Source organism: Capricornis sumatraensis, chromosome 2 (assembly GCF_032405125.1).
Source record: "Capricornis sumatraensis isolate serow.1 chromosome 2, serow.2, whole genome shotgun sequence".
Taxonomy (NCBI): Eukaryota; Metazoa; Chordata; class Mammalia; order Artiodactyla; family Bovidae; genus Capricornis; species Capricornis sumatraensis.
This window is the reverse complement of record NC_091070.1, coordinates 18,006,929-18,034,849: the sequence shown is the minus strand read 5'-3', so window position 1 is coordinate 18,034,849 and position 27,921 is coordinate 18,006,929. Positions and strand designations below refer to the sequence as shown.

At 44.3% G+C, this 27,921-nt stretch overlaps 2 protein-coding genes across 3 annotated transcripts in view; one reads left to right on the top strand and one right to left on the bottom strand.

The window, feature by feature from the left end:
- Positions 1-12,155, bottom strand: part of HEATR4 (HEAT repeat containing 4) — a 36,788-nt gene extending 24,633 nt beyond the window's left edge. Inside the window, exons 1-6 of the mRNA XM_068963670.1 lie at positions 11,203-12,155; positions 10,062-10,252; positions 8,681-8,821; positions 5,676-5,879; positions 3,750-3,893; positions 209-388 (exon numbers count right to left, since the gene is read on the bottom strand). Of these exons, the coding sequence (XP_068819771.1) occupies positions 209-388; positions 3,750-3,893; positions 5,676-5,879; positions 8,681-8,821; positions 10,062-10,252; positions 11,203-12,155 (1,813 nt within the window). The remainder of the gene's footprint in view (positions 1-208; positions 389-3,749; positions 3,894-5,675; positions 5,880-8,680; positions 8,822-10,061; positions 10,253-11,202) is intronic.
- LOC138072619 (acyl-coenzyme A thioesterase 1-like) lies at positions 324-27,921 on the top strand. Of its 2 annotated transcripts, none has more exons than XM_068963673.1 (3): positions 324-364; positions 24,109-24,311; positions 27,249-27,921. In XM_068963673.1, the coding sequence occupies exons 2-3, from the start codon at positions 24,207-24,209 to the stop codon at positions 27,852-27,854; spliced, it is 711 nt and encodes a 236-aa protein (XP_068819774.1). In that variant the 5' UTR covers positions 324-364; positions 24,109-24,206; the 3' UTR covers positions 27,855-27,921. The 2 variants fall into 2 exon arrangements, with proteins under 2 accessions (XP_068819774.1, XP_068819773.1); XM_068963672.1 differs by lacking the exon at positions 324-364 and adding an exon at positions 20,002-20,587.

Genomic DNA, 27,921 nt, shown 5'->3' with positions numbered 1-27,921 from the left:
TGGTTTAGCCAAATACATCTATGACATGGTTAGCCCAGGTACCACTAGGTGGCAGTGTACCTGTCTTGTAAAGTACCTGGGAGGAAGAAATCCTCTTATCTCAAGTAAGAGCATGAAGGTGGAGAGGGAGGGATCAGGAAAAGCTGATGGTGAGATGTTCTTTCTTTACCCCATATTTCCAGGTCGGAAGTAACAAGGAGTAACTCACCCTTCAGAAGGACAGTCTGCATGATTTCCTGGGCAAGAGGATTATGTGACTGTATGGCATATTGGCATACTGCTGCGGCCATCCGCACATTGGCATTCTTGTCACAAAGAGCAGCCATTAGTGGGGGCTGTAGAACCTCTGGCAAGTCCCGAATAGGTAAGGCTTTCATAGTTTCCTTGTCTGTGATCAAAAGAGAGCCAGTAAGAGGGTGTTAGCTAGTCCCCTTGCTTTTCTCTAAAACACAGCGTTTCCCCTGTAGCCATATGGGGGTCATTTCAGCCTCAGTTGGAGATGCTTACTGCTACTTAATTAGAATTTAGCCTGAACCCCTACAATGGGTGGGATTTTAAGGCTAACTTTTGTGCTGGATATTCCTGTTCTCACATCTTTATCATCTGGTCTCTGCAGAACTGTATTCAGGCCAAATGAATATGTTTCCTACTAGGCTATGGTGACTATCACCATGAGTTTTAGTGATGAAAATCAATTTTTGTAATTTTAGTAATAATAGCAAATATATTTAGGTAGTGCTTTGCCACTTGGATAGTGTTTCATATTCATTATCTCCTTCATTCTTCTAATCCCCACTGAAGTAGGCAAGGCAGGTATTACTGTGGAGCTCACCTGAAACATGTGTTTTTCAGGAATCCTTTTAGGTTTAACTAAACAGCCTCATAAGACTATCATAGACCATAGTCTTTGGAAGGAAATGGGACGGGAACATAGTTTGCCCACCGGAAGCATAAGTGTTCCTTTTGTTAAGAGTTCTTGAGAATAGTTTGTCTAGCACTCTGGGGACAGCTCATGAGCATAGAATCGACTCTGGGCATAAGTCTTATGTTCCACCAGAGTTATTATCTCTTTTATATAACAACTCCATAGATGTAATTCCAGGGTCCTCAAAGGGCCTGCCTTGATAAGTCACAGCATTCCTGGGAGCCTGGAGGATGGTACCTCCTTCAGGCATGTATGTTTCACTTGTAGTTCTTCCCAGTCCAAACGTCATTTAGCAGTCAGGGTTCATTTTCATCATAAGCTATGTGGCCTGTGAAGATAATTTCTGTCCTTACCAGGTTATTGGGGCAACAGGTAGGCATTTAACTAAAGCTCATTTCTCAAGTAGAAGGGGAAAGTGTTGTGTTAAATTTTTGTCCACAACTATCCTCCCATTTTTAGTATGAAGTTCAGAGAGGATAAGTGACTTCCCACGATATGGCAGAGCTAGACTTACAGCTAAGATTTTATATAAAATTTCTCATTTGTCCTTTTTACCACTACTGTAAGCCACTATGCCATATGTTTAGAAAGGGCTAGATGAAATATGTGACTTTGAGGGGATCAGATGGAAGTCAATTGAGTATTTCAAGAAATAATGAGTAAGATACTATTCTTTGGGAAGATGTGGGGAGGAAATAAGACAAATCAAAATCTCAACAGCCAGGAAAGAGATCACATGAAAGGGAAAGACAAAGGTGTTCTTATATGTGGAGATCTGGAGATAAGGTAATATCTCTTCCCACTTATGGAAGGTTTTCTCTATGCCAGGCACTAATACATATCACCGCATTTAATACTCAAGAAAATAAGCAGTTAAAAAATGTGTATGTGTGGAAGCATGGGCTTCCCAAGGACTACAGTGGTAAAGAATCCTCTTGCCAGTGTGGGAGATGCAGGTTCAATCCCTGGGTTGGGAAGATCCCCTGGAGTAGGAAGTGGCAACCCACTCCAGTATTCTTGCCTGGAAAATCCCTTACTGCTGTGTTGAAAAAATTAAATTAAAAATTTAAGTTAAAAAAATTAAAATTACTACTATGTTGAAACATGAGTATATTATGGACAGAGGACCCTGGTGGGCTACAGTCCACAGGGTCGCAAATAGTCGAATGCGACTGAGCACGTGTGTGGAAGCGTATAGCAGGGGGGTGGGGCAAGGAAGACTCCTTGGAGGAGGTGACGTCTTAGCTGAAAGTTGAGGGGCATGTATAGAAGTTGATCAGGTCAAGAGAGAGAGAAAATTTCCTAGCAGAGGGGAGAGACAGATTTGAGAAGCTGGAGTTTAAATGCTCATGCCTGGAACTCAGTAGACTGGAAATAAGTAAAAAGAAACCTTAAAAACTTGACAACTTTGTAGAGATAAAATTAGTCCCCACCTCTAAGAAGTTCCTTGCCTGGTAGAGATAGCAGAAAAGTAAACAGACAATTATGACAGAATGATAAATATAAGGACAGAATAATATTAGGATGCTACTAGCAGCAGAGAAGGAAAAAATGTCAGCCCAGGCTATACACAAAAGGTGGTATCTGAGAGGGCACTTGGGGGTTAGTAAGAGTCAGTGGGTTTTATGTCCTTTTAATAGCATTTTATAGTTTCTGTCATCTGAGTCTTGTCTTGTTAAACCAGCTCCTCAGTAGATTATAGTTCTAGCTCTTATAAATGGGAAATGTTCCTTTTTTAACTGCTTATTGCTAGCAAAGAAAAATGCTATTGACATTTCTTTTTCAAAAGGTTATACAGCCATTGGGAAAAATGGCCAAGTTCTTAATTCATTTTACAAAACTAGTAAAAACTAACACTTAAAAATACTGTAAATAAACACAAAATTACCAATTTCATTTACAAATATTTTAAAATATGAGCAAATCAAATCCAGTGGAGTAATAAGAGAATGATCCATTAGGATTTATTCTAAGATTGTAACACTAGAATTCATTATAACCACAAAATAAAGGAGAAAAAACTAGAAAATGGCTGGTAAAATCCAACACTCATTTTTGTAATAAATAGAAAAACCTACATATATGTTGGCATATGTTTGTAAAAGCACAGAAAGTTGTAGAATGCCAAATTAAACATTGTATACCCTGGAAATGGCATGGGGTGGGATTGGGGCTGGGAGGTGGGTTGGAAGGAACTTCTTTTTAAACTCCTCTGTGTTGACTGATAATGACACTTTGTATTTCTTTTGTAATGAAAAAATGTTTATGAAGCAGAATCCATAGACTCTATTGGTCGATAGTTGTGGGGAAAGGAAGGATTTTTGTCCAGGCTGACTCCCAGAGTCCTGACTCAAACTGGCTGGGTTATGGGGCTGCTGGTTGCTATGTGGGATGTGAGGAGGGGTCTAATGGCAAGAATGATGAGTTTAGTTTGAGACATGGTGAGTTTGAGACTGTCAACATGCTTTGAAAAGAAGGACTAAATTGTAGTCGGGAGAAAAGTGTGTGCATATACATACATATATACATATACTCTTTGGTTATTATGAATGGGATCTCTCAAGGCAGAACAATGTGAACTTGCTTGTGAACTACTAAGCATCCAAGGGTGATGAAATTAGTGCAAAAAAGCACTAGATCAGAAGTCAGGAATTTTAAACTCATCTCTGTTGCTGAGAAGTTGTGTATATTCAGGCCAGTCTCTGGGTTTTTGTTTCTATTTTGTGAGATAATCTCAGATAAGCTCCAAGGTCCCCGCCAGTTCAAAACTTCTATGGTTCTGTGGATTGCTTATATTCTCAAGCAGGCCCGTTGTGGCTCTTACCAGAGTCCCCTTGACTGATGGCAGCACGGGGCCGTTCTAAAGCAGCTGTGGCACAAGTGACGATGGCTTGGATCCGGACGTCATCATGGATGTCCACCAAGCTCTGTAGCAGGCCCTCGACAGTCTTATGGTGCCACTCAATGACTACACCACAGGAGGAGAATTAGAAGAGGACCACTTAGGGTTAGATATTGTGTTGCAGACAGGTGACAAGAAGGCCCCTTCCCCTAGGACAATCCAAGCAAAACAGCTCAGAAGCATAAAGGGCCCCAGAGATGCCGCCCTGAGGAAGTTATTTATTTGATGCTCCCTGAACCTTCTTAAGGAAGTGTTAGTCACTCAGTCATACCCAACTCTTTGTTACTCCATGGACTGCAGCCCACCAGGCTCCTCTGTCCATGGGATTTTCCAGGCAAGGATACTGGAGTGGGTTGCTATTTCCTTCTCCAGGGGATCTTCCCAACCCAGGGATCGAACCTGGGTCTCCTGCACTGTAGGCAGATTCTTTACCAACTGAGCTGAATCTTCATAGGTATTAATAATTCTCAAACAAAACTCCTCCCAATCCCATCCTGTACTCTATCTTTTTTGTTTTTTTTTTTTTAAATAATTTCTTTTTTTGCCTCACTGCATGGCTTATGGAATCTTAATTCCCTGACCAGGGACCGAACTTGGGTCCACAGCAGTGAAAGCCTGAGTCTGAACCACTAGACCACCAGGGAATTCCCGTAAATAACTCTTTATTGTTATCATCTGGAAAATGGAACAATAAGACAGTGATCAAGGGTACTTTGCCCTCTTTATAGGGGCTTCCCAGGTGGTGCTAGTGGTAAAGAATCTGCCTGTCAATGCAGAAGGCACAAGATACACGTGGGTTTGATCCCTGGGTCGGGAAGGTCCCCTGGAGGCTAGCCTGGCAACCCACTCCAGTACACCTGCATGGAAAATTCCATGGATAAAGGAGCCTGGTGGGCTAGAGTCCATGGGGTCACAAAGAGACATAACCAAACAGAGCACCTGAAAGCAAAAGTCACTGAGTCGTGTCCGACCCTTTGCGACACCATGGACTATACAGTACATGGAATTCTCCAGGCCAGAATACTGGGCTGGGTAGCCTTTTGCATCTCCAGAGGACCTCCCCAACCCAGAGATCAAACCCAGGTCTCCTACATTGTGGGAAGATTCTTTACCAGCTGAGCCACAAGCGTAGCAACACTTTTTATAGGTGTGAGCTTTTGTTTCAGTGCTCCCACCACCTGTAGGTGCTCCCTACTGGTAGTTTTTACTCAGAATCTCTTTTTCAACCCTTTTTGTTTATCTGAATCAGTTTATGTGATGGATCACCTCTTTTTCCCTGTACTAACTAGTTTTTCACATTCTGAAAGCCAGCAGCCCTTGAGTCCTCAAATCTTGCAGTTTTCAACAGTCCTTGCTGGGCCCTTCCTTTGCCCCAGGCACACTACTCTGGAATCTGTGAAGGCAAAGTAAATATGTGCTAATTCCAAATTTACAAATGAATTTTGGAGAGCCAATTGCAGGATTTTTGATCACTGCATTTCCATTGCTTGGGCAGCATATTCACCCTTTCTTTCATGCATCGTGTATTGAGTGTGATGTTTCAGGGGTCAGTAAGATAGGGCCTCTGCCTGTGAAGAGTTCTCTGGGTAGTGAGTTTCCACAAATTACTGATGTAGAACCTGCCCATGTGAAAAGCATCCAGATAAATGCAACTGCCATTGCATGAAAAGCTCTTACCTAGTCTAGCCTTGATGAGGCAACCAGATTTTTATTCTTCATAAGAGAGGGATGGATTTTCAAAGATTGGGAAATACTTGGCCAAGGTGAGAACTTCTTCCTTCACAAATCACTGCTATGTCAGAATGATCCCCGCCACCACCCCCGCCCCTGCACCCCTCCTTCACTCACTTAGAGCCCAGGCCATCTTCCATTCCTGCAGCATCCTTCGCAGGACCACCAGTTCCCAAGACACATTCTCCTTCAGTGACTCTGCTTGCTTCTTCAGTTTCCTGGTCTTCACAGACACGTCCTTCTCACCCACCTTCAGCAGCAGATCCTTGGCCGGTGTGGGCAAAGCTGTCCAGCGCATGGCTCCTTTCACAGGCTTGCAGGCTGGGCGGGGCAACAGTATGAGGTATTATGCCCATTGCCCTGGGCCTGAATTCCCAGCCAGCATCACATGCCTATTCCCAGCTAGCACCAATGCAAAACAAAACCGTCAAGAGCCAGCTTTCCTGTGATGATGTAGAAAACTGGGTACAAGTCCCATTGGGAGTCATGACAGGTGGTGACTACAGACATGATAAAGCTATGATGATGGGCAGAAAAATGTAGGGAAGAAAAGATACGGTACATACAAACCTTTATATATGTTTAAGAAATCTTTAGGAACATAAATATATTTATATGTAATAAGATTTGCTCATAAAATTCAACATTTGATATATTACCATTAAAAGTAGGATATAATTGGCCATTAATTCCTAATTTATTGTTTCCTTTTTAGTGTTCTTAATTTGGGAGGAGGAGTGGGATTATAAGCTACTAAGGGTTTACGAGCAAACACCCTCTTCCAACAACACAAGAGATGACTCTGCACATGAACATTACCAGATGGTCAATACCAAAGTCAGACTGATTACATTCTTTACAGCCAAAGATGGAGAAGCTCTATACAGTCAGTAAAAACAAGACCGGGAGCTGACTGTGGCGCAGATCATGAACTCTTTATTGCAAAATTCAAGAACTGAAGAAAGTAGGGAGACCACTAGACCATTCAGGTATGACCTAATCAAATCCCTTATGATTATACAGAGGAAGTGACAAATAGATTCAAGGGATTAGATCTGATAGAGTGCCTGAGGAACTATGGATGGAGGTTTGTAACACTGTACAAGAGGCAGTGATCAAGACCATACCCAAGAAAAAGAAATGCAAAAAAGCAAAATGGTTGTCTGGGGAGGCCTTACAAATAGCTGAGAAAAGAAGAGAAGCTAAAGGCAAAGGAGAAAAGGAAAGGTATACCCATTTGAATGGAGAGTTCCAAAGAATAGCAAGGAGAGCTAAGAAAGCCTTCCTCAGTGATCAGTGCAAAGAAATAGAGGAAAACAATAAAATGGGGAAGACTAGAGATCTCTTCAAGAAAATTAGAGATACCAAGGGGACATTTCATGCAAAGATGGGCTCAATAAAGGTATGGACCCAACAGAAGCAGAAGATATTAAGAAGAGGTGGCAAGAATACATGAAAGAACTGTACAAAAAAGATCTTCACGACCCAGATAATCACGATGGTGTGATCACTCACTTAGAGCCAGACATCCTGGAATGGGAAGTCAAGTGGGCCTTAGGAAGCATCACTACGAACAAAGCTAGTGGAGGAGACGGAATTCCAGTTGAGCTATTTCAAATTCTAAAAGATGATGCTGTGAAAGTGCTGCACTCAATATGCCAACAAATTTGGAAAACTCAGCAGTGGCCACAGGACTGGAAAAGGCATTTTCATTCCAATCCCAAAGAAAGGCAATGTCAAAGAATGCTCAAACTACCGCACAATTGCACTCATCTCACACGCTAGCAAAGTAATGCTCAAAATTCTCCAAGCCAGGCTTCAACAGTACATGAACCAAGATGTTCCAGATGTTCAAGCTGGTTTTAGAAAAGGCAAAGGAACCAGAGATCAAATTGCCAACATCCGTTGGATCATCGAAAAAGCAAGAGAGTTCCAGAAAAACATCTACTTCTGTTTTATTGACTATGCTAAAGCCTTTGACTGTGTGGATCACAACAAACTGTGGAAAATTCTTCAAGAAATGGGAATACCAGACCCCCTGACCTGCCTCCTGAGAAATCTGTATGCAGGTCAGGAAGCAACAGTTAGAACTGGACATGGAACAACAGACTGGTTCCAAATTGAGAAGAGTACATCAAGGCTGTATACTGTCACCCTGCTTATTTAACTTTTATGCAGAGTACATCAAGTGAAATGCCAGGCTGGATGAAGCACAAGCTGGAACCGAGATTTCTGGGAAAAATATCAATAACCTCAGGTATGCAGATGACACCACCCTTGTGGCAGAAAGCAAATAAGATCTAAAGAGTCTCTTGATGAAAGTGAAAGAGGAGAGTAAAAAAGTTGGCTTAAAACTCAACATTCAGAAAACTAAGATCATGGCATCATGGCAAATAGATGGGGAAACAATAGAAAGTGTGAGAGACTATTTTCTTAGGCTCCAAAATCACTGCAGATGGTGACTGCAGCCATTAAATTAAAAGATGCTTACTCTTTGGAAGAAAAGCTATGACCAACCTAGATAGCATATTAAAAAGCAGAGACATTACTTTGCTGACCAAGGTCCATCTAGTCAAAGCTATGGTTTTTCCAGTAGTCATGTATGGATGTGAGAGTTGGACTATAAAGAAAGCTGAGTGATGAAGAATTGATGCTTTTGAACTGAGATATAGTCTCTTGGAGGATGGGCACTTTTTGTTTCAGAAGTTGATTTCTTGATTAACTCCTTTCCCTCTTCCTTACCTAACATACAGAATGAAGGAACACCGGTTGACCCTAGGGCCTGAAGCAGGTATGGGCCTGAGAATGGAGTGAGAGGGTAGAGTGCTTCATCAGAAGTTTAATGTACTTCCTTTGGAACTGTTAAGCCAGATCTGTCTTGTTAGTAATTACTGGCCCTAAACTGCTTGGTTATACTTAAGTTCTGTCTAATTTCAGCTGCATGGGCCACAGAGGCTTTTCCTTGTTACAGTTAATATCTTATAATTTTATGAGATGATTCTTCGTTAGTTGGGAGGGACTCCCCTAGGTGTGATGGTGTCCCCACCTGCAGAAAAGGGACCTTAAAGAAATAGGCCCACTTCCATCTTTACTCCCATTATCAGTATCAGCTTCCTCCTTACTTGATTCAGGAACTGGCTGAGAAGTCCACCTTTCTGGGGTTTCAGGGAAGACCTTAGATAACTGCTTGATGTACCGATTGAGATTTTCTAGGAGAATTTGGTCTCTCTTTGCACCAATCTGGTGGACGATCTGGACTTCATCTGTGAACAGACAAAGAAATAATGAGTTCTTAGAGCCCCTTCCTCCTCTCTTCCTGGGTTTTTGGTTACCAGGATCAGACCAAATTTCCTTTTATTTCCCCAGAAAAATCCATTTAAAAAACCAAATCAAATATAGAATGATCTCATTTCATATGAAGTTTTAAAATGCTAAATAAAAATTATTGCATATTGATATGTACATGGATGGCAAACTATAAATAAAGCAAGGTAGTGGGTATGCCTGGTTAATGGGGACGATGGAGAAAGGATTCAGCAAGAAGCACACAGGAGACGCAGTTTCCTTTTGCCCTACTCTAGCCTCTGGTACTCATGGCTACTGTGCTCTGGGGACGTCCCCTGAAGGTGACTACTGCTTGGAAGTATGACCTGGTGGCCTCAAAATGGCCCAGAAACCAAGTCAGAACCTAACTTACAGGTATTGCCCCCTATGAAAAGCTAAATACTAATGAAGAGTTCCCTAATTCATCTCTCAGCAGTCATAAATACCTTTGTCCAAATAATTTTGTTAAACACTTTAAGAAAACTTACAGCTGAAAGCAGTTTAGGAACAAGATGGGGGTAGGGAAGAAGAAACAACTTGGAGCATGTGGGCCTCGACTGTGTATCCCAGAAGCCCAGGCGTCTAAAAGCTAGTGGGACGGATGGGAAAGCTGGTGGGCACTGGTGGGCACTATATAGTTCCCATCTCTTTGAAGAGCATTTTAGTTGATATTGTTTTACAAATAAGGTACATGAGGCTTATAGGGATTATATAATTTGCTGAAGGTTATGAGGAGGGGGCTAAGCCAGGATTTAAACTCAGATCTCCAAAGTCTAGGATTTTTCTTCGAACACAGCACCTCAGTGGGGGAATAATCTCAGTGAGAGAAGGGATAAGGGTGTGCAGAGAAGAGGTAGGTTGTTCCCAAAGCCACATCTTGCTTGCTCTGCCATCCTACCCTCCACTCCCTCCTCAGTAAGCATGAGGGGAAGAAGAAGCAGCATAAGAGGCGGGGAAGAAGTCCCGTCCCCACTGGATACCTACTCCCTATCCCCACCGTCCATCCCCCTACCCCCTGCCCCAAACCTTCCCATGTTAGTTACCCAGGAGATATTCCCATGAACACCTGGTTCCTCCAGGGCCTCTCACCCACATCCATGACTCCTCCAGCTCCCTGCTACCTTCCACCTCCCTGCTCCATGTCCCCGCAGCCCCAACTACAGGACCCAGCTTCATTACCGAAATAAATCTCCTGTTCAAAGGTGTTGTCTGTGGAGTAAGCAAACTTTCCAGCTCGGGGATTCACCTGTCGAACGTGGCTCTGGCTTGGGTGCTTGTAGACGCTCCCCTTTTCATCTATTTCCTCAGCTGTCTTATTTGTGCCAGGCATGGTTTCAGCTGTCTGCCCTTGCGGCAAGTAATTTGGCAGTCTTGGAAGGATTGAGAGGGGGAGAAAGGGGGGACAGGTAGCTTTAAAATCGGTGCCCTTAGAGGGTGTCTGGACTTGGGGAAGGGAGCCCACCTCCTCCATGACCTCACTTTATCTCTCACATATGGTTGTTCAGCGGACAGACTGTAAACTTTTTAAAGGATAGGTCCACAGCTGTCTCATTTACGTTGTATTCCCAGCACTTGGCAGAGTGCCTGGAAAGTAGTGGGAGTGCAATGTATATTTGTGCAATAAATGAAGGAATAAATATTGCCACTTATTTTTAGGTCACTTCTAGGAATCAGGGCTGTTATAGCTCCAGTCTTCCTTCTAGTTATAAATGAAAAGGAAGCCACATGAGAAATGCAGAGCAATCCTCCTCTTCTCTCAGCTTGTTTAGTTCTCCATCCTGCTGCCAGTCAGTTTTTGAGTGAGTGACACACTGGCTCCTTATTTAGAGTAAGGTGGGACCAAACCTCAGATCCATGAGGTCTCTGCCTTCCTCACTCTCACCATGGACATGTTTCTAGGAGCCCCTGGTTAGTACCTGGAACAGCAGAATGGCTCTGCTGGGAAAGGCTAAGAACTCCTTCCTTTAAAGGCAGTGGTACTCAACTGGGAGCAGTTTTGTCCTTCAGAGGGACATGTGTCAACATCTGGGGACATCTTTGGTCGTCACAGTTGGAGAGTGCTACTGGCTTCCAGTAGGATGCTGCCAAACATCCTATAGCACACAGGGCTGGCCGCCCCCAACACAGAATTATCCAACCCGGGATGCCAAGAGGGCCGAGATTGAGAAACCTTACTTTGTGGAAGTCTTAGTAGGTTGGTAGTGGAAAACACACGAGGTTAATGGGAGAGTTCTGCAATGAGGGATGCGAGCCCACCTGGGAGTCCCTGACGGGGAACCAGGGATTCTCAAAGGCATGCCCGAGGCCCCGGCTAGCCTACCGATAATAGACGGGAACCAGCAGCTCTGGCTTCTTTTCCTCCTGGGTGGGCAGGATGACACTTCGACCCTCAAATTCTGCTGTCTCTTCTTCCTCCAGCTGTTTTAAGAGGTTCAGGTCACTGGAGGAAGTGAGCTCATCGCGGATGTGGCTCCAGTCGTACTGCTGGCGCAAGAAGCTCTGCCACTTACTGGCGGACACCCCTGGCCTTGGAGGACGCTTGCTCTGGATCCATCGGGCAGTGCGCTTGTTCAGCTTTTCCAGCACCACGGCCTCCCAGGCTCTGGCCTCCTTCTCAGGAGGTGGAAGCCAGGTTTCCCTCTCCTCCAGGTTCACTTCTGGAGCAAGTGACAGGTCCAGCATGTCCAGCTCCCCGCTTGGATGAAGACTGAGGGGGCTAGATGCCTCCTGGCCTGCACTAGCTGGCTTTGACTTCTTCAGTTTTGTAAGATTGGCATAGCTTTCCGTGTTCTCAGCCGGGGAGGTGACCTTTGTTGGGGGACCTGGAGAATCCGAGACCTTGAGGCAGACGGGCTTCTTCTCAGGCCGGGCCTTCCTGACCTGGCGAGGCTGAATGATGCCACTGGCGTCGTAGAGATGGTCAAAGCTGTACTGGCTGTAAGGGACGCTGGGCAGCCCTCGCTGCCACACCACCTCTTGAGAAAACGTCAGGTTTGCATTGGCATTGTTCAGGTATTTGTTCTTGAGGTATGCACAGTGCTGTGGGCTGAAGTGGAAGACTGGAGGCACACCGGAAACGGAGGCACATTCCTTTTTGTTTCTTGGTTTTACACTGGAGAAAATCATGCCCCATCCCAGCCGTGGGAGGAATGACTGACGGAAACGGTGTGGAAGAACGGTCTTTCTCTTTTCTGTTCTAGTCATTGTTTCCCAGCAAATGCCTCCTTCCAGGCTGCCGGGTCCAGAGGAGGGCCTGGGGGCACGACCAGGCATCTGTTAAGGGGATGGGAAGAACTGATGAGAGCTCTAGGTCAGTAGAAGTTGGTGGCCCATAGCAGTCAGTAAGAAAAGACTTGTAGAAGAGATGAGGGAGCAGGGAGAAGTCATGTGAGTTAGACGAAAGAGTTGCTGCAACAATCAAAATATTCCTTGTGTCAGACCTTTGCTTCTGGTTCTCACATTTGTCCCAAAACTCAGCCCCTCATCTCCTGAGAGATTACTGCCTTTTAACAGTATCCCATGCTTCCAGTTTTCTCCCAGACGTGGCTTTCTCCCTGTTCAAAAAACTTATAGCGCAAAGTTCAGACAACACAGCCTGGCATTCAGGGTTCTCCTCGAGTATGACCTGTTGATGATCTTGTCTTAACATAACCTCTCCTCCTGACTCTTCTAGCTCTTCTCTGAGTGTCCTTCCCGTCACAAGTAGAGCTTCCTTCTGTGTCCTGTACATGAAATTCTGCCCATTCTTCCAGGACAGCTCAGTTCCTGCCTACTCTGGAATTCTTTGTTGACCTATCCAGGCCTCCATGTCACACATAAATTTACAAGCCTCTCCTAGTTCATTTCAGTTATTTTAACTTTTACCCTGTGACACCTTGCACCATTAAGTATTTGACTCCTTAACAACACCATAAGACAGTATCTCCAGTCTGCTCTTTCAGTATCACCAGTACTTTTCCATATTGCTACACTGTCTTCACTGTTAAAATGTTTTACAGCTGCAGAATGTTTTATCAAGGAGATAAATCACCTTAGCTCTTGACTATTGGGCAGGCTGTTTCTGGGTTTTAGATAGCATGGAAAATTCTATAGACAAATGCCTGGAGTTCATGCCTTTTTTTTTTTTTTAAAGAAATGTTCCTTCTGAAGCACTTCCTTAGCCTAATAATGATAATTAATAGTTATAGAGTACTTTGCTAAGAGCTTTACACCAGGTTGATATTATGGTCTTTATTGCTTGTGGGAAGAAGCTGAGGCTCAGAGGGGTTGGTAAATTACTTCAGATCACACTGGCCATAAATAGAAGAGTCAGGCTTCACAGTTACCTATCAGATACAACCTCAGAGCACTTAACTCTGTGCCACACTGGCTTTGGCCCATGCTCCACTCCACTCCCCACCATGGCACGGTGTTGGCCTTGCCATTTTCAGGGGCAGGTAGGGCCTCCCCACCCAACATGTACTCATGAAAGTGAGATCATTTTCCTGTCATGCTGAGTGCCAACTCCTGCCTTTCCTGCCCTGTGCACAGGGAACCCTTTAGCCTAGATCTGACTCCTCTCTATTTACTTCACAACACCCAGAATAGTAGCTGCTGTTTTTAGGGCTTGATTTATCCCACTGTCTTCTGTGTATTAAATCTGACCTTTTGGTGAGTTTCTTTTTGTGAAGGGCCAGCTTTGACATAGTTGTCACTAGGCCAGAATTAATAACCTAACTCAAACTAAGTCACACATGATTAATGTGATCTCCTTCCATGAGTGTTTGAACATAAGATTAAATTTAGTTGTTTCATCTCTTCACAATCACAAAGGCCACATGGCCACAGGGCACTGAGTATTTTTAAAAGTGAGATTAAAAAAAAATTAGGGCAAGGGTAAAGCGTGTTCACAAGGTGATATTTTTCTTTGAACAGTGTCTGTTCTGCCTGGTGGAAAATGAACTGCTTAGATGAAAACAGTATTAGTGCACTCCTGCCTTTTGTACTGCCTAATATAACATCTCATCATTCTTAACCTATCAATGTGTTAGTATCTTGTTTCTAAGTCAGGGGGCATTTTGAGCCCAAACACTTGCAAAACCGGATGAGGACTGGTTTCACCCCAAGGTTCACCAATATGGAATGATTTGGGGTGTCCCCAGATATAAGCCCTTTAGCCTGTGACATATACAATCTTTGGTCACAATGTTATCATCCCAGAAAGAACATGATATTAGCATTATCAGTTATTATAAATTCTCAAGGAATAGTTATCATCATCTAAGATGATGGCTTGTTGAAAAAGAAGGAAACACAGGTGGACATGTCTTTGTAAAGGAATTGGAACAGGACAAAATGTTCTAAGATTTGGTCAAAAGAGGTTTGTCAGGCAGATTCTGCAACTCCCAGCCATGTTACTATTGGCAAATGATTCAATAACCCTGGTTTGCCTTGTTGTTCAGTCTCTCAGTCATGTCCGAATTTTGGGACCCCGTGGACTGCAGCACGCCAGGCCTCCCTGTCCTTTACCATCTCCCAGAGCTTGCTCAAACTCATGTCCATTGAGTCAGCGATGCCATCCAACTATCTCGTCCTCTAAGGTTTGCCTTAGTTTACCAATCTGAAAATAGAGTCTGACACCTGTTCTAATTTAGTGTTGATATGAAGGTAAAATTAGGGGAACGTGTATGAAAGTTCTTTGCAAGCTGCAAAGTATTATGTAACTGAGAGAAACTGTTATTATTGATTTAGAACATAGAGTACTATCCTTTAGAAGGCAAGTCTCTGGGACCCCACAGTTAGATGCACTGGGCACTAAAGGAAAAGTTTAGGAATACTAGGGCCCTAGGTAGTTAAGAGAGAGGAAAAAAAAAGACCTACAAATGGAGTTGGAAGCTCCATTTATCCAAACTTAAATGTTACCTAGACCAACATGGAGGCAGGGTCCCCTCCCAACAAATAGCCCTTAAGAAGCAAAAGCAGAATGGCAGGTCCCCAGGTGCTTTTGTGCATGGACAGCATAAAAAACTAAATAAATGGCATCATACAATTACTCAAACCTGGCATGACTGCAGACCAAGGCCCTGTAACCTGGTAAACAGCAACCACCAGCATCATCTCTTGCACTTCTAGGAAACTGACTGGATAGGCAGGAGTGGGGCTAGAAGGTTTATGCCTCCAGTTAAAACCTAATAGAAGAATCCAGACTCAAAATGGGGGCTGAGAAGTTCCAAATTTAGTTCCACTCTTCTTTTCATCTTTCCAGACCTGTGTCCTCACCCCCTGGTCTATTGTCTTTATTCTTCAGAAATAGTTGAAACAGGCTAATTAATGCATGCTAAAAGGAATAATTGAGCTTCCCTGTTGGCTCATTGCTAAAGCTGGAGATACAGGTTCAATGCCGGGTCTGGAAGATCCCCTGGAGAAGGAAATGGCAACCCACTCCAGTATTCTTGCCTGGAGAATTCCATGGACAAGCAGAGCTGGGCAGACCACAGTCCATGGGGTCGCAAAGAGTTGGATAGGACTGAGCAGATAAACAGCAACAAAAGGAATAACATCTTGGTTTTTTTCCTTCTGTTACTAAAGCAGTAGAAACTGCCACAGAAGGAAATGCTATAAGCCATAGCACCATATCTTCGGAGAGTTTTAAAAAAGTAGTACACTCTCATTTCCACCTCCAGATTCTGAAGTTCTGAGGTAGGGCCCAAGAGGGGACACTCAGCTTCTGGGACAGTGCTTGTAGATATGGCTAAAAGACTTATCAAGATCACCGGAGGAGTTTATTAAAATGCAGACTCCTGTGTCCCACACTCTAGAATATTGATTCAGGAGGCTGCAAGTGAAGCCTAGAAATCGGCATTTTAGCAAAATCTCAGAGGTTTTTATACACATTAAATTTAGAGAAACTATAGCTCCAGGAGGTATCCATGGGATTTATGAAAGAAGCTTAGCTAGTGAGAAGAGTGGGATCAGGGAACACTTAACCAGGCTTATTTCAAATACCCTCTCTCTGCTGCCTCTTTCTTAACAGAAAGTTCCCTACATTTTCTCCCCTTTAATTTCTTTTTCTTTCTTTCTTCTCTTTTTTTTTTTGGCTGTGCTGCGTGGCTTGTAGGATCTTAGTTCCCCAACCAGGGACTGAACCCCAGCCATGGCAGTGAGAGTGCCAAGTCCTAACCACTAAACCAAGAGGGTTGTCTCATCAGATTATTGTGGAAACTCTGGATCGTCTCTATGCCAGATCTGTTGCAACTATTTTATTAACAGATGCCAAAACTGAGGTCCAGAGAGAAGACATGTAACTAAGATCACAGTACCAGTTAGTACCTAGCCAAACTGACACTTTGACACCTAATCCAAAATCTTTTCAACTACTCCTGACTGCTTCTCATCATTCATCTGATGCTAATAAGCTCCTTTCATGTACTGACGAAGCAGCAGCAGTATTTTGAAATTACCTTCAAAGTGGCTTCCCACACACAACCTTCAACGGGAAACAAGGTTTTGCCATCTTAAACCTTCCTTAGTTATAGATTCCAAAGCTGCTTATATTGGTTACTAGGCAACCACCTCTTTAGCATTCCACAAGTCTACTCACAGAACCTACAGGTTCAATCAGGAGTATCTTCAGCTATTTATTAAATTTCTTTCTTTGTAAATTGAGCTTTGGGAAATTATACTGTACTTACTGATTGGTGGCAAAATGGATTTCTCGGTCCTCCTTTGAAAAATAATGTCTAGGTCTATGCAGCTCAATATTTTCCCCTCCTCCTCAGTTCAAAAGTCCTACTGAGAAAGAGACAAAGCAGGGGAACACATGAACACCCAGCTCTGGCATGCTTCAGACCAGCAGCCTGATGAAACAAATGGTAAAGCAGAATGAGTGTCTTTGGGGCCTTTCCCATTCTCTTTCTATTCTGCTCATATTTAATCTCCTTCCTTCACACAGTTCAGTTCCATCTCCTCTGCTTCCCCAATTCTGGCTGGGTTATCAGCCAATAACAGTTTTCACAAGGAGATTCTTCAAGTCCTATATTTTTAATAATAAAATTCCAGGCCTACAGAATACTGGTCTTCAGGATTCCCCTTGTGAAAAGAATTTGTCCTTACAGTAAAGAAAATTTCTGGCCATCAAGTTCTGCCCAGTTTACCTGGGGCAGTGCTATTCAAGTGATCACCATCTTTTGTTGACCAACCTGAGCACTGACTTTAGTGCCACAACTCAGTTTGTGCTCAGACACTGGGACCCTCACAAAGGAGTGAATGGATGTGTTCCCTGAGATGAAACAACTGAAAGAATTTTTAAAATTAAGTATTAAAACCTTGGTCAACTTTTCTCAAAAAATTAAAATGACCACGTGATCCAACAATTCCACCTTTGAGTATATACCCAAAGAATTGAAAGCAGAGGCTCATACAGACATTTGCACACCCATGTTCATAGTATATTCACAACAGCCGAAAGGTGGAAGCAACCCAAATGTCCATCAGTGGATGGATGGATAACCAAAATGTGGTATACATATATAACAGAATATTATTCAGCCTTCAAAAGGAATAAAATACAGAAATATGCTACATATATGGACGAACCTGGAAGACATCATGTAAAGTGAAATAAGCCAGACACAAAAGGACAAATACTTTACGATTCCACTTATCTAAGAGGTGCTTCTGTTCAGTTCAGTTCATTTCAGTCGCTCAGTCGTGTCTGACTCTTTGCGACCCCATGAATCGCAGCATGCCAGGCCTCCTTGTCCATCACCAACTCCCAAAGTTCACTCAGACTCACATCCATTGAGTCCGTGATGCCATCCAGCCATCTCATCCTCTGTCGTCCCCTTCTCCTCCTGCCCCCAATCCCTCCCAGCATCAGTCTTTTCCAATGAGTCAACTCTTCGCATGAGGTGGCCAAAGTACTGGAGCTTCAGCTTCAGCATCATTCCTTCCAAAGAAATCCCAGGGCTGATCTCCTTCAGAATATACTGGTTGGATCTCCTTTAGTCAAATAATAGCTACAGAAAGTGGAATGGTGATTTCCAGGGGCTGTGGTGGAGAAGGAGGAATGATGAGTTAATAGGTATAGAATTTCAGTTTAGGTGATGAAAAAGAGGTAGTGTTAAAGGCTGCACAACAATGTGAACATACTCAGGCAACTGCATTTTAAAATGGTAAATTTTATCTTTGTGTATTACCACAGTGGAAAAAAAAACCTGTTTAATTATAAAAGCCATGTGTGTGAAATTCTGCACAAAGAAGAAAATTAAAACTACCCATATGGGACTTCTCTGGTGGTCCAGTGGTAAGACTCTCCTCTCCCAATGCAGGGTGCCTGCATTCAATCCCTTGTCAGGAAACTAGATCCCACGTGCTGCAACTAAAACCCAACTCAGCCAAATAAATAAGTATTAAAAAAAACTAATAATTCCCCAAAGCCTAAGACAACAGTTTAGGGTAGTTTTCTACTAGTCTTTATTTTTAAAAATGTTTTAATATATATAATGTCTACAAAGTGTTCTCTACCTGCTTTCAATGTCATGAAAATTTTCTCCTCATATTCTGCTATATTATTTTTAATGGCTACATCTCTTCTGTTATATGAATGCATCACAATTAAACTGACTAAACCAAATTTATATTGTTATTTTCTTTTTCCTCTATTAAAACAATGATATGGTAAGTATTGTTATAGCCAAATATTTACACGTTTATAAATATGTGAAATGTCCAGAGGTGGAATTGTGAATCAAAGAGAATGTATCCTTTAAGTATTTTTAATTAGGTTGCTCTGAAAAGATCATACCAGTACATGCATCCACCTACAGTATATGAGCCTGTTTCTCACATCGTCTCAACTAGAACATCATCATGTGAGAAGCAAAGAATGATGGTTCAGATGGAATTGGATTGCAAAGGTATAAATCTCAGAATTTCCACTTTCTAGCTCTGTGACCTTTAGCAAATCAGTTCACCTCTCTGGGGACTTAATTTGCTCATAAATTTCTTGTTTCTGAGATTCTTATGCACAAAATATACTACGAAGTATCCTACAGAACTGCTACAAAATTAGAGCAAAAGGCAGTTGTGAATATTTGAAACTAGGCAAAAAGTCTCGTCTGGGAAGTTCATGGAGGTGGCTTTTATTAGGAACAGAGGCAAACACAGGTTTTGTGGCCTTGAAGCTTATACAATTTCCAAGTTTCTCTAATAGAAAGCATGTACATTCATGAATGTAAAATCAAGTACGAGACCTTAGAAGGGGTCTGCAGTTAAATTTCCTAAAAAATTCACCACTGAGTGGAATAGACAGCTTAAGAATAAGTGGGAAAAGTGAGAAGTCCAGGGTGAAGGGAGATAACACTTGCCTAAAAGGAGCAACATGAGACTCCAAAAAACAAAATAACAACTATCACCTCATTGGGCTGTTTTTACACTCATATCTCATTTGAAAAGACACTGATGCTGGGAAAGATTGAGGGCAGGAGGAGAAGGGGACAACAGAGGATGAGATGGTTGGATGGCAGCACCGACTCAATGGACATGAGTTTGAGTAAACTCTGGGAGTTGGTGATGGACAGGGAGGCCTGGCCTGCTGCAGTCCATGGGGGTAGCAAAGAGTAGGACATGACTGATTGACTGAACTGAACTGAAGGAATGAAAGTAAGATCACACAGCTAGTAAGATGCCAGGCCTGTTAGTTGTGGAATGGTGTGGAAAAATAAGTATATACACAAATAATATACAAGCAAAACACCACAGTGCACATTCTAAAAGAAAAGACCTAAGATTTGTTGTTGTTCAGTCGCTCAGTCATGTCTGGCTCAGTTAAATGCCACTTGCCTGCAAGGGCAACACTCGTACAGCCCACGCAGCCCAAGCCAAAGAGCTCCTGAGACGCAGAATTACAGTTCCTACAGTTCGCAGCATAAAGCTCCTGTGAGTTTGTTTTCGCTCTTGCTTTCAAATGCAGGCCACTGATTGGCACGACTCCCAGGCCCTCCAAACGACACAGCAGCTGCTCCGCCGCATTGGGCGCTTAGTCTACCAATAAGAGGGCTTCCGCTAGAGAATCTCTGACGGGTTTCCAACTTTCTTCACACCCATCTTCAGTTGATCCCAGATCTAAAGAAGGCGCAAAATGGTAGCCTCCTCTCAGGCTCTGCTGAGGCACTTTGGATTCTGCCGATGGGGCCCGACGCCCTGGGTGCAGTTGGCAGGACCTCTAAAGCTGAGGACTAGTAACCCAGTCTCTTGGACCACTGTCCGGTTGGTGACGACCGTGATGCTGGAGCCGGCCGGCCGCTGCCGCTGGGACGAGCCCGTGCGCATCGCCGTGCGCGGCCTGGCGCCGGGGCAGCCGGTCACGCTGCGCGCGTCCCTGCGCGACGAGAAGGGCGCGCTCTTCAGGGCCCACGCGCGCTACTGCGCCGACGCCGCCGGCCTGCTGGACCTGGAGCGCGCGCCCGCGCTGGGCGGCAGCTTCGCGGGGCTCGAGCCCATGGGGCTCTTCTGGGCTCTGGAGCCCGAGAAGCCTTTGTTGCGCCTGGTGAAGCGGGATGTGCAGACGCCCTTCGCCGTGGAGCTGGAGGTGCTCGACGGTCACAAGCCCGAGGCCCAGCGGCTCCTGGGCCGGGCGGTGCACGAGCGCGACTTCCTGGCCCCCGGGGTGCGGCGCGAGCCGGTGCGCGCGGGCCGGGTGCGCGCCACGCTCTTCCTGCCGCCAGGTGAGCCGCCAGCTTCCTTGTTTATCTATGTAAGTTGCTGCTGCTGCTAAGTCTCTTCAGTCGTGTCCGACTCTGTGACCCCATAGACGGCAGCCCACCAGGCTCCGCCGTCCCTGGGATTCTCCAGGCAAGAACATTGGAGTGGGTTGCCATTTCCTTCTCCAAGGCATGAAAGTGAAAAGTCAAAGTGAAGTCGCTCAGTCGTGTCCGACCCTCTGCGACGCCATGGACTACAGCCTACCAGGCTCCTCCGTCCGTGGGATTTTCCAGGCAGGAGTACTGGAGTGGGGTTCTATGTAAGAGAGGAAGGTAATTAGTAGGTAGCTCATAACATTCGGAAGGTCCGCGGGGCCTGAAACAGGAATGGACCCGAGACGGGACTGGACCGTTAGGCTGGCTGGGAAGGTGATTCGCTCCAAAACAGAGGTCAGGGCAATGACATCTCAGAGAAAGGGAAGACAGTTGTAATGGGAGAAAACAACAACAACTATAGATAGTTTCCAGTTTTTAACGTTTTCTTTCTAAAATTTCTCAGTTTTGGAACTTTGCTTCTAACTTCCATGGTATATTAAGATTTAAGAAAATCAGCGTGAAGGATGCAAAGAACCAACTCACTGGAAAAGACCAGCTGGGAAGGACTGAAGGCAAAAGAAGGAGGCAGCAGAGGATGGGGTGGTTAGATAGCGTCACCCACTCAATGGATGTGAAGCTGAGCACACTCCGGGAGATGCTGGGTTTCCCAGGTGGCGCTAGTGGTAAAGAACCTGCCTGCCAATGCAGGAGACTGAAAGATGCGGGTTTGATCCCTGGGTTGGGAAGATCCCCTGGAGGAGGGCATGGCAATTCACTTCAGTCTTCTTGCCTGGAGAATCCCCATGGACAGAGGAGCCTGGCAGGCTACAGTCCATGGGGTCACAAAGAGCCAGACACGGCTTAACCAAACAACAAAAACAGTGTGAAGGAGGGTCTCTTGCTATCCACCAGAGATCTTCTGAACTATCAGTTAATTTTACCATTTCATAAAAAGCAGCCAGCCAATAAAAAGTTAAAAAAAAAAAAACTTATCCTCATTAGGAATGAAGGAAATGCAAAATAAGACTACACAGTACATTAAACATTCTCAAAATTTAGAAGTTTAACATTACCAGTGTTTAACCAGTATGTGGAAGAAAAGGAACTTGCATACACTGCTAAAAAAGAAACATAGCTATTCATCTACTCTTTCTTAAATCTTGATATACTGTGGAAGTTAGAAGCAAAATTGTAAAACTGAAAAACTTTAGGAAGAAAAGTTTAAGGCTCCAGAATCTGCCCGCCAATGCAGGAGACATGGGTTTGACCCCTAGTTTGGGAAGATTCCACATGCTGCAGAGCAACTGCGCCTGTGCACCACAACTGTTGAGCCTGTGCTACAGAGACTGGGAACTACAACTGCTGAGCCCTGACGCCACCCCTGCTGAAGCCCCCACACCGTAGAGTCATGCTCAGCAACAAGAGAAGGCGCTGAAATGAGAAGCCCTCGCACCACAGCCAGAGAGTATCCCTGGCTTGCCGCAACTAGAGAAAAGTTGGAGCAGAAACAAAGACCCAGCCTAGTCAATAAATAAATAAATAAAATTATAAAAAAAAATAAAGTGCTTACAAATAGTGAAAAGGTGAAATAACTAGAATCATACACAGTAGGTAGCTGTTGGGGCCTAGCATAACACATTTGAGGTTCATTCTTCTTGCTCCATATGTTGGTAGCGCCTTCTTGTGCTTAGAAGTTTCCCATTAAATGGATGTGCCAGTTTGTTATTTCATTTGCCTTTTGGAGGATATTTGAGTTCCAAGACTTTGGAGTCACTGCAAACACGCATCTAAGTTTTTGTGTGACCACAAATTTTCATTTTTCATGGGCAAATACCTGGGAGTGAGATTGCTGGGTTATAACCTAAGTTATGTTTGACTTTATAAAGTATGTTTAACTTTATAAGAAATTGCTCAGTTTTTTCCCAAAGTGATTGTATCAGTGTGCATCCCCACTGTTGCCCTTAAAAATAAAAGCTAGTTACTTGGCTAGTAAAAAATGGGTTAATTTGGAAATAACAGAGAATTACAATTTGAGACAAGCAAGACATGACAAAAACCACAGGGAAACCTAACAAGCCAAGAAGAGGAAAGTTATTTAATAGAGAAAAAGGAGGAAGGTGGGAGGAGTTGTTTTGAATAAAAGTCCATTGGCGAAACGTGACAGTTTAGGGTGATGGTGGTTTCTTACTGGCTGAGTTCCTGGCGTAGTCAGTTTCTTGGAGGGGATGCAATGTACATCTGTTTTTGTTGGGACCTGTGACTGATGATTCTTTCCTGTTAATGATTCTTCTGTTCTGATTTGTAATTGACAGTCCTTCCTAAAATTGATGTGGAGTGGTGCTGCTGAGAGCTCCCCTTCTGTCCTCCGGATCCATTGTGAGGTTCCCCTTTATTAATTTTCCCACTACCAGCAATGTGTAAAGCCTCCAGTTGTTCCACATCCTCACTAGCATTTGGCATTGTCAGTTTGGGAGGGGGTGCAGCAGAGGGCAATGATTTTGCTGCTTCCATTGTCTGTAACTGTTTTTAAAAAATATTTATTTATTTTTTTCACTACAGTGGCTCTCAGTTGCAGCACATGGGATCCTCACTGCATCATTCGGGATCTTTCCTTGCGGTGCATGGACTCTCTAGTTGTGGCTCTTGGGCTCAATACTTGCAGCACATGGGCTCAGTAGTTGTGGTGCAGGGGATTACTTGCTCCTCAACATGTGTGATCATAGTTCCCCGACCCGTGATAGAACCCTGTCCCCTGCATGCAAGGCAGATTCTTCGCCACTGGACCACCAAGGAAGTCCCATCTGTAACTTATTTTTTAATTTTTTTGATTTTGTTTTATTGGTTTTACTGGGTCTTCACTGCTGCTTTGTTGCTTTCTCTACTTGCGTTGAGCGGGGGCTACACTTTGTTGTGGTGCTCGGACTTCTCCTTGTGGAGACTTCTCTTGTGGAACAGGAGCTCTAGGGTGCTTGGGCTTCAGTAGTTGTAGCACTCAGGCTTAGTCGTTGCAGTGGCATGCAGGCTTTAGAGTATGAAGACTTCAGTAGTTGCAGCATTCGGCCCCTAGGGGGCAGGCTTAGTAGCTGTGGCACAGGGGCTTAGCTCATCTGCAGCCTGTGAGGTCTTCCCGGACCAAGGATGGAACCAGCATTGGCATTGGCAGGCGGATTCTTATCCACTATACCACCGGGGAAGTCCTGTAACTGATTTTTACTCACAAAAATAGTACATGCTCTTTGAAAAACTCTGTGAGGCTTTGAGGCACTGGGTGTAGAGGGGAATGTGGGTTTAGCCTGTGCCACAGTCTGGACCTTTGAAGACCTGAGTTGTTTAGCATTTCTGATTGGCAACAGAAAACTCTGACATCTCCAAATCGGCAAAAATGGCTTTTGCCACCATTGAAAAGAGTTTCAAGTATCGTTTAGTTTTGTGTTTTGTTTCTTTTCAAGAACCTGGGCCCTTTCCTGGGATTGTGGACATTTTGGGAGCTGGAGGTGGCCTTCTGGAATATCGAGCTAGTCTGCTGGCTGGGAAGGGTTTTGCTGTGATGGCGCTGGCTTACTATAACTATGAAGACCTCCCCAAGGGCCTGGAGAACCTCCACCTGGAGTACTTTGAAGAAGCTGTGAACTACCTGCTTAATCACCCTCAGGTTGGAACTTCTCTAGTTTCATGTTCTACATATCAGTTCTCCTTCTCTGAAAGGCTCCTGGTTTTCACAGAATTTGACCAAATTCTTGACAGCCACTCCCTGCCCCCAGCCCACACTACCTTTCATAGTCACTTTTCCCAGAGAGTTTCCATGCAATTAGATATTACTGCTAGATTTCCTGCTGGTAAAGTTGTCCTGGTTGAAATTATGGAATTTTATATTCCAGTATTTTGTAGTATTTCATTACAAGCCCAAACACATTGAGAACCCTGGGTTTGACCCAAGAAGTTGAGGAAAAGGGGAAGGAAATCACTGTCTCCAGTTTAAATGTTAGTGTTTAACAAACCTCTCCTTAATGTGCCCATCTGAGAGCAGAGTATTCAGTTTTAAGGAGGTACCTGGTGGCAAAGAACCTGGCTAGTAGGAAATAGAGGTTTAGGATATCAGAGGAATAGAACATGAACCTTGCTTATTTTATAATTCAATGTGTTCAAGGTGAATAGGGCCACTGGAGCTCTTAGAAAAGGTGGCAAGGTATAGTGGAACCAGCACAATATGTTTGATAGAGAAAAGTTAAATCTGATATTTCATTTTGCCACTTAACTAGCTTTATGACCGTGGGGCCTGTTTCTTACTCTCAAAAACTGAGATGACAATAATATCCCATTTCCAGTGTCTTTATGAGAAATGAATGGTTGAAATCAGTTAAGGGTGCTCTTGTAGAAACCATGACAAAAAGGAAAAAAGACTGCTATTCGAAGGCTAATCAAAAGGCCATTTATAACAGAAGTGTTTGGTGATTGACAAGAGCAGTGCTTATGGAACAGGGCAAATTACCCTGGAGGGGACTGAGTAGTGAATGAAGAAATAAAAATAACTACAAAGACTCCCACAAGTTTTGCTGTGAAGGGAGTAGAAACTAGGTCAGAGCAGATTTCAGGTCAAGGGACTGTTAAAATGCAAGAGGTACTAGAGCTTACTCCTTGGAAGAAAAGCTATGACCAACCTAGATAGCATGTTGAAAAGCAGAGACATTACTTTGCCAACAAAGGTCCTTCTAGTCAAGGCTATGGTTTTTCCAGTGGTCATGTATGGATGTGAGAGTTGGACTGCGAAGAAAGCTGAGCGCCGAAGAATCAATGGTTTTGGTTGGAGAAGACTCTTGAGAGTCCCTCGGACTGCAAGGAGATCCAACCAGTCCATTCTGAAGGAGATCAGCCCTGGGATTTCTTTGGAAGGAATGATGCTGAAGCTGAAACTCCAGTACTTTGGCCACCTCATGCGAAGGGTTGACTCATTGGAAAAGACTCTGATGCTGGGAGGGATTGAAGGCAGGAGGAGAAGGGGATGACAGAGGATGAGATGGCTGGATGGCATCTCTGACTCGATGGACGTGAGTCTGAGTGAACTCCGGGAGTTGGTGATGGACAGGGAGGCCTGGTGTGCTGCGATTCATGGGGTCGCAAAGAGTTGGATACGACTGAGTGACTGAATTGAACTGAACTAGAGCTAAAATTTACCTAGAGTTAAAATATAAGAGGTACACCGATGGGGATGAGCCAGTAGAGGAGAAAGTTACAAAGGAAAGAGAGAGGAAGTCATTGCAGGAGCAAAGTCACTGAGGATGAGAATGGATGAGATCCCAAGGACAAGCAGAGGGATGGCCTTGGAGAAGAACAGAGCTACTTAGGAAACAGGAGGGAGGCAGGGAGCTTGCTTCATGTGGAACTAAGCACACTTGGAAGGGGAAATGAGGACAAGTTCCTACCTGATAGCTTCTATTTTCTCCATAAAGTAGGATGGGATGAAAGTGATGGGGAATAAGGGTTAAAGCGGCTTACAAAGGTAGGAGACAAGATGAAACAGTCTTTAAGAGAAGTGGAAAGCAAACATCAGTGATGTGTTTCAGGACTAAGGGGCAGCATGGATGTTTATTTGAAATTTGTGGTCATGACATAAACATAAGTTGTGTCAACACAAGCAGTGATTTTTTTCTGTAGCAGTGTTCATTTGCACAAATGCAGGCCCTGAGGATGTGAATTATAAGTGCATTTAACTGAGGTTAGAACTTTTTCAAGCAAGTATGACCAATTAAAGTAGTTAACAGTGTTTGTAGGAGGGTAAAAATAATGATGAAGCTTGAAATCTAAGCTGGATGAGGTGGGAAGTGAGAACAGGAGAGAGGTACTGATGGTGAAGAAATGGTGGTCAGAGTCTCAAAGAGATAGCAGTGGGCACTACTAGAATGGCTAAACTGGAGGTAAATAGGAGGGTGATTAGAGAGTAGAATGCTTGAAGCTGAGATCTTGGAGATGATGTACTTACTGATGACTCAGGTTAGGTTATGACAATGGGAGTGTGTCTCTTCAGTGGGAGAGAGAAAAAGATCACTGGAGGTTTGGAGGCCAAGGGACTATGAGGCCAAAGTATTCAGTTGTTATCCACTTGGTTGTTAAAGACACAAGGATTGGTGATGGAGAAACTGTGGAAAGCAAGTACAGAGGAAGGATAGGCCAGTATCCTAAGGCTGCTGCTGCTGCTAAGTCAATTCAGTCGTGTCCGACTCTGTCCGACCCCATAGACGGCAGCCCACCAGGCTCCCCTGTCCCTGGGATTCTCCAGGCAAGAACACTGGAGTGGGTTGCCATTTCCTTCTCCAATGCATGAAAGTGAAAAGTGAAAGAGAAGTCGCTCAGTCATGTCCAACTCTTCACGACCCCATGGACCGCAGCCTACCAGGCTCCTCTGTCCATGGGATTTTCCAGGCAAGAGTCCTGGAGTGGGGTGCCATCGCCTTCTCCGTCCGAAGACTGAACACCTTGATAACTGGGAGAGCCCAGATTCAGGCTCAGTTCCCTGACTCTCAAGTTCAGGCACTACTGGCCACACTGCACTGTTCATGGACTCATTCTCCTTTTCCCTTTGATCTTTTCTCAGGTGAAGGGTCCAGGAGTTGGGCTGCTTGGGATTTCAAAAGGAGGCGAGCTCTGCCTCTCCATGGCTTCCTTTCTGAAGGGCATCTCTGCGGCCGTCATAATCAATGGCTCTGTGGCCCGTGTCAGTGGAAACTTACACTACAAAGGTGAGATTCTGCCGCCTGTGGGTTTCAACCAAAATCGAATCAAGATGACCAAAGATGGCTTTGTAGACATTGTGGAAGTCCTGAACAGCCCTTTGGAAGGACCTGACCGGAAGAGCTTCATTCCTGTGGAAAGGGCTGAGTGCCCCTTCCTGTTTCTTGTGGGTCAGGATGACCACAACTGGAAGAGTGAATTCTATGCTAACGAGGCCTCTAAACGCTTGCAGGCCCATGGGAAGGCAAAACCCCAGGTCATCTGTTACCCAGGGACGGGGCACTACATTGAGCCTCCTTACTTCCCCCTGTGCCCGGCTTCCCTGCACACCTTGGTGGGCACTCCTGTCATCTGGGGAGGGGAGCCCAGGGCTCATGCCAGGGCCCAGGTAGATGCTTGGCAGCAGCTCCAGACTTTCTTCCATAAACACCTGGGTGGGGAAAAGGGGACAATTCCAGCAAAGCGGTGATCTTTTATGCTAATCTTCCTGGGAACAGCTGCCACAATTAGTATACGTGTGTAGTTTTTTCTTTTCT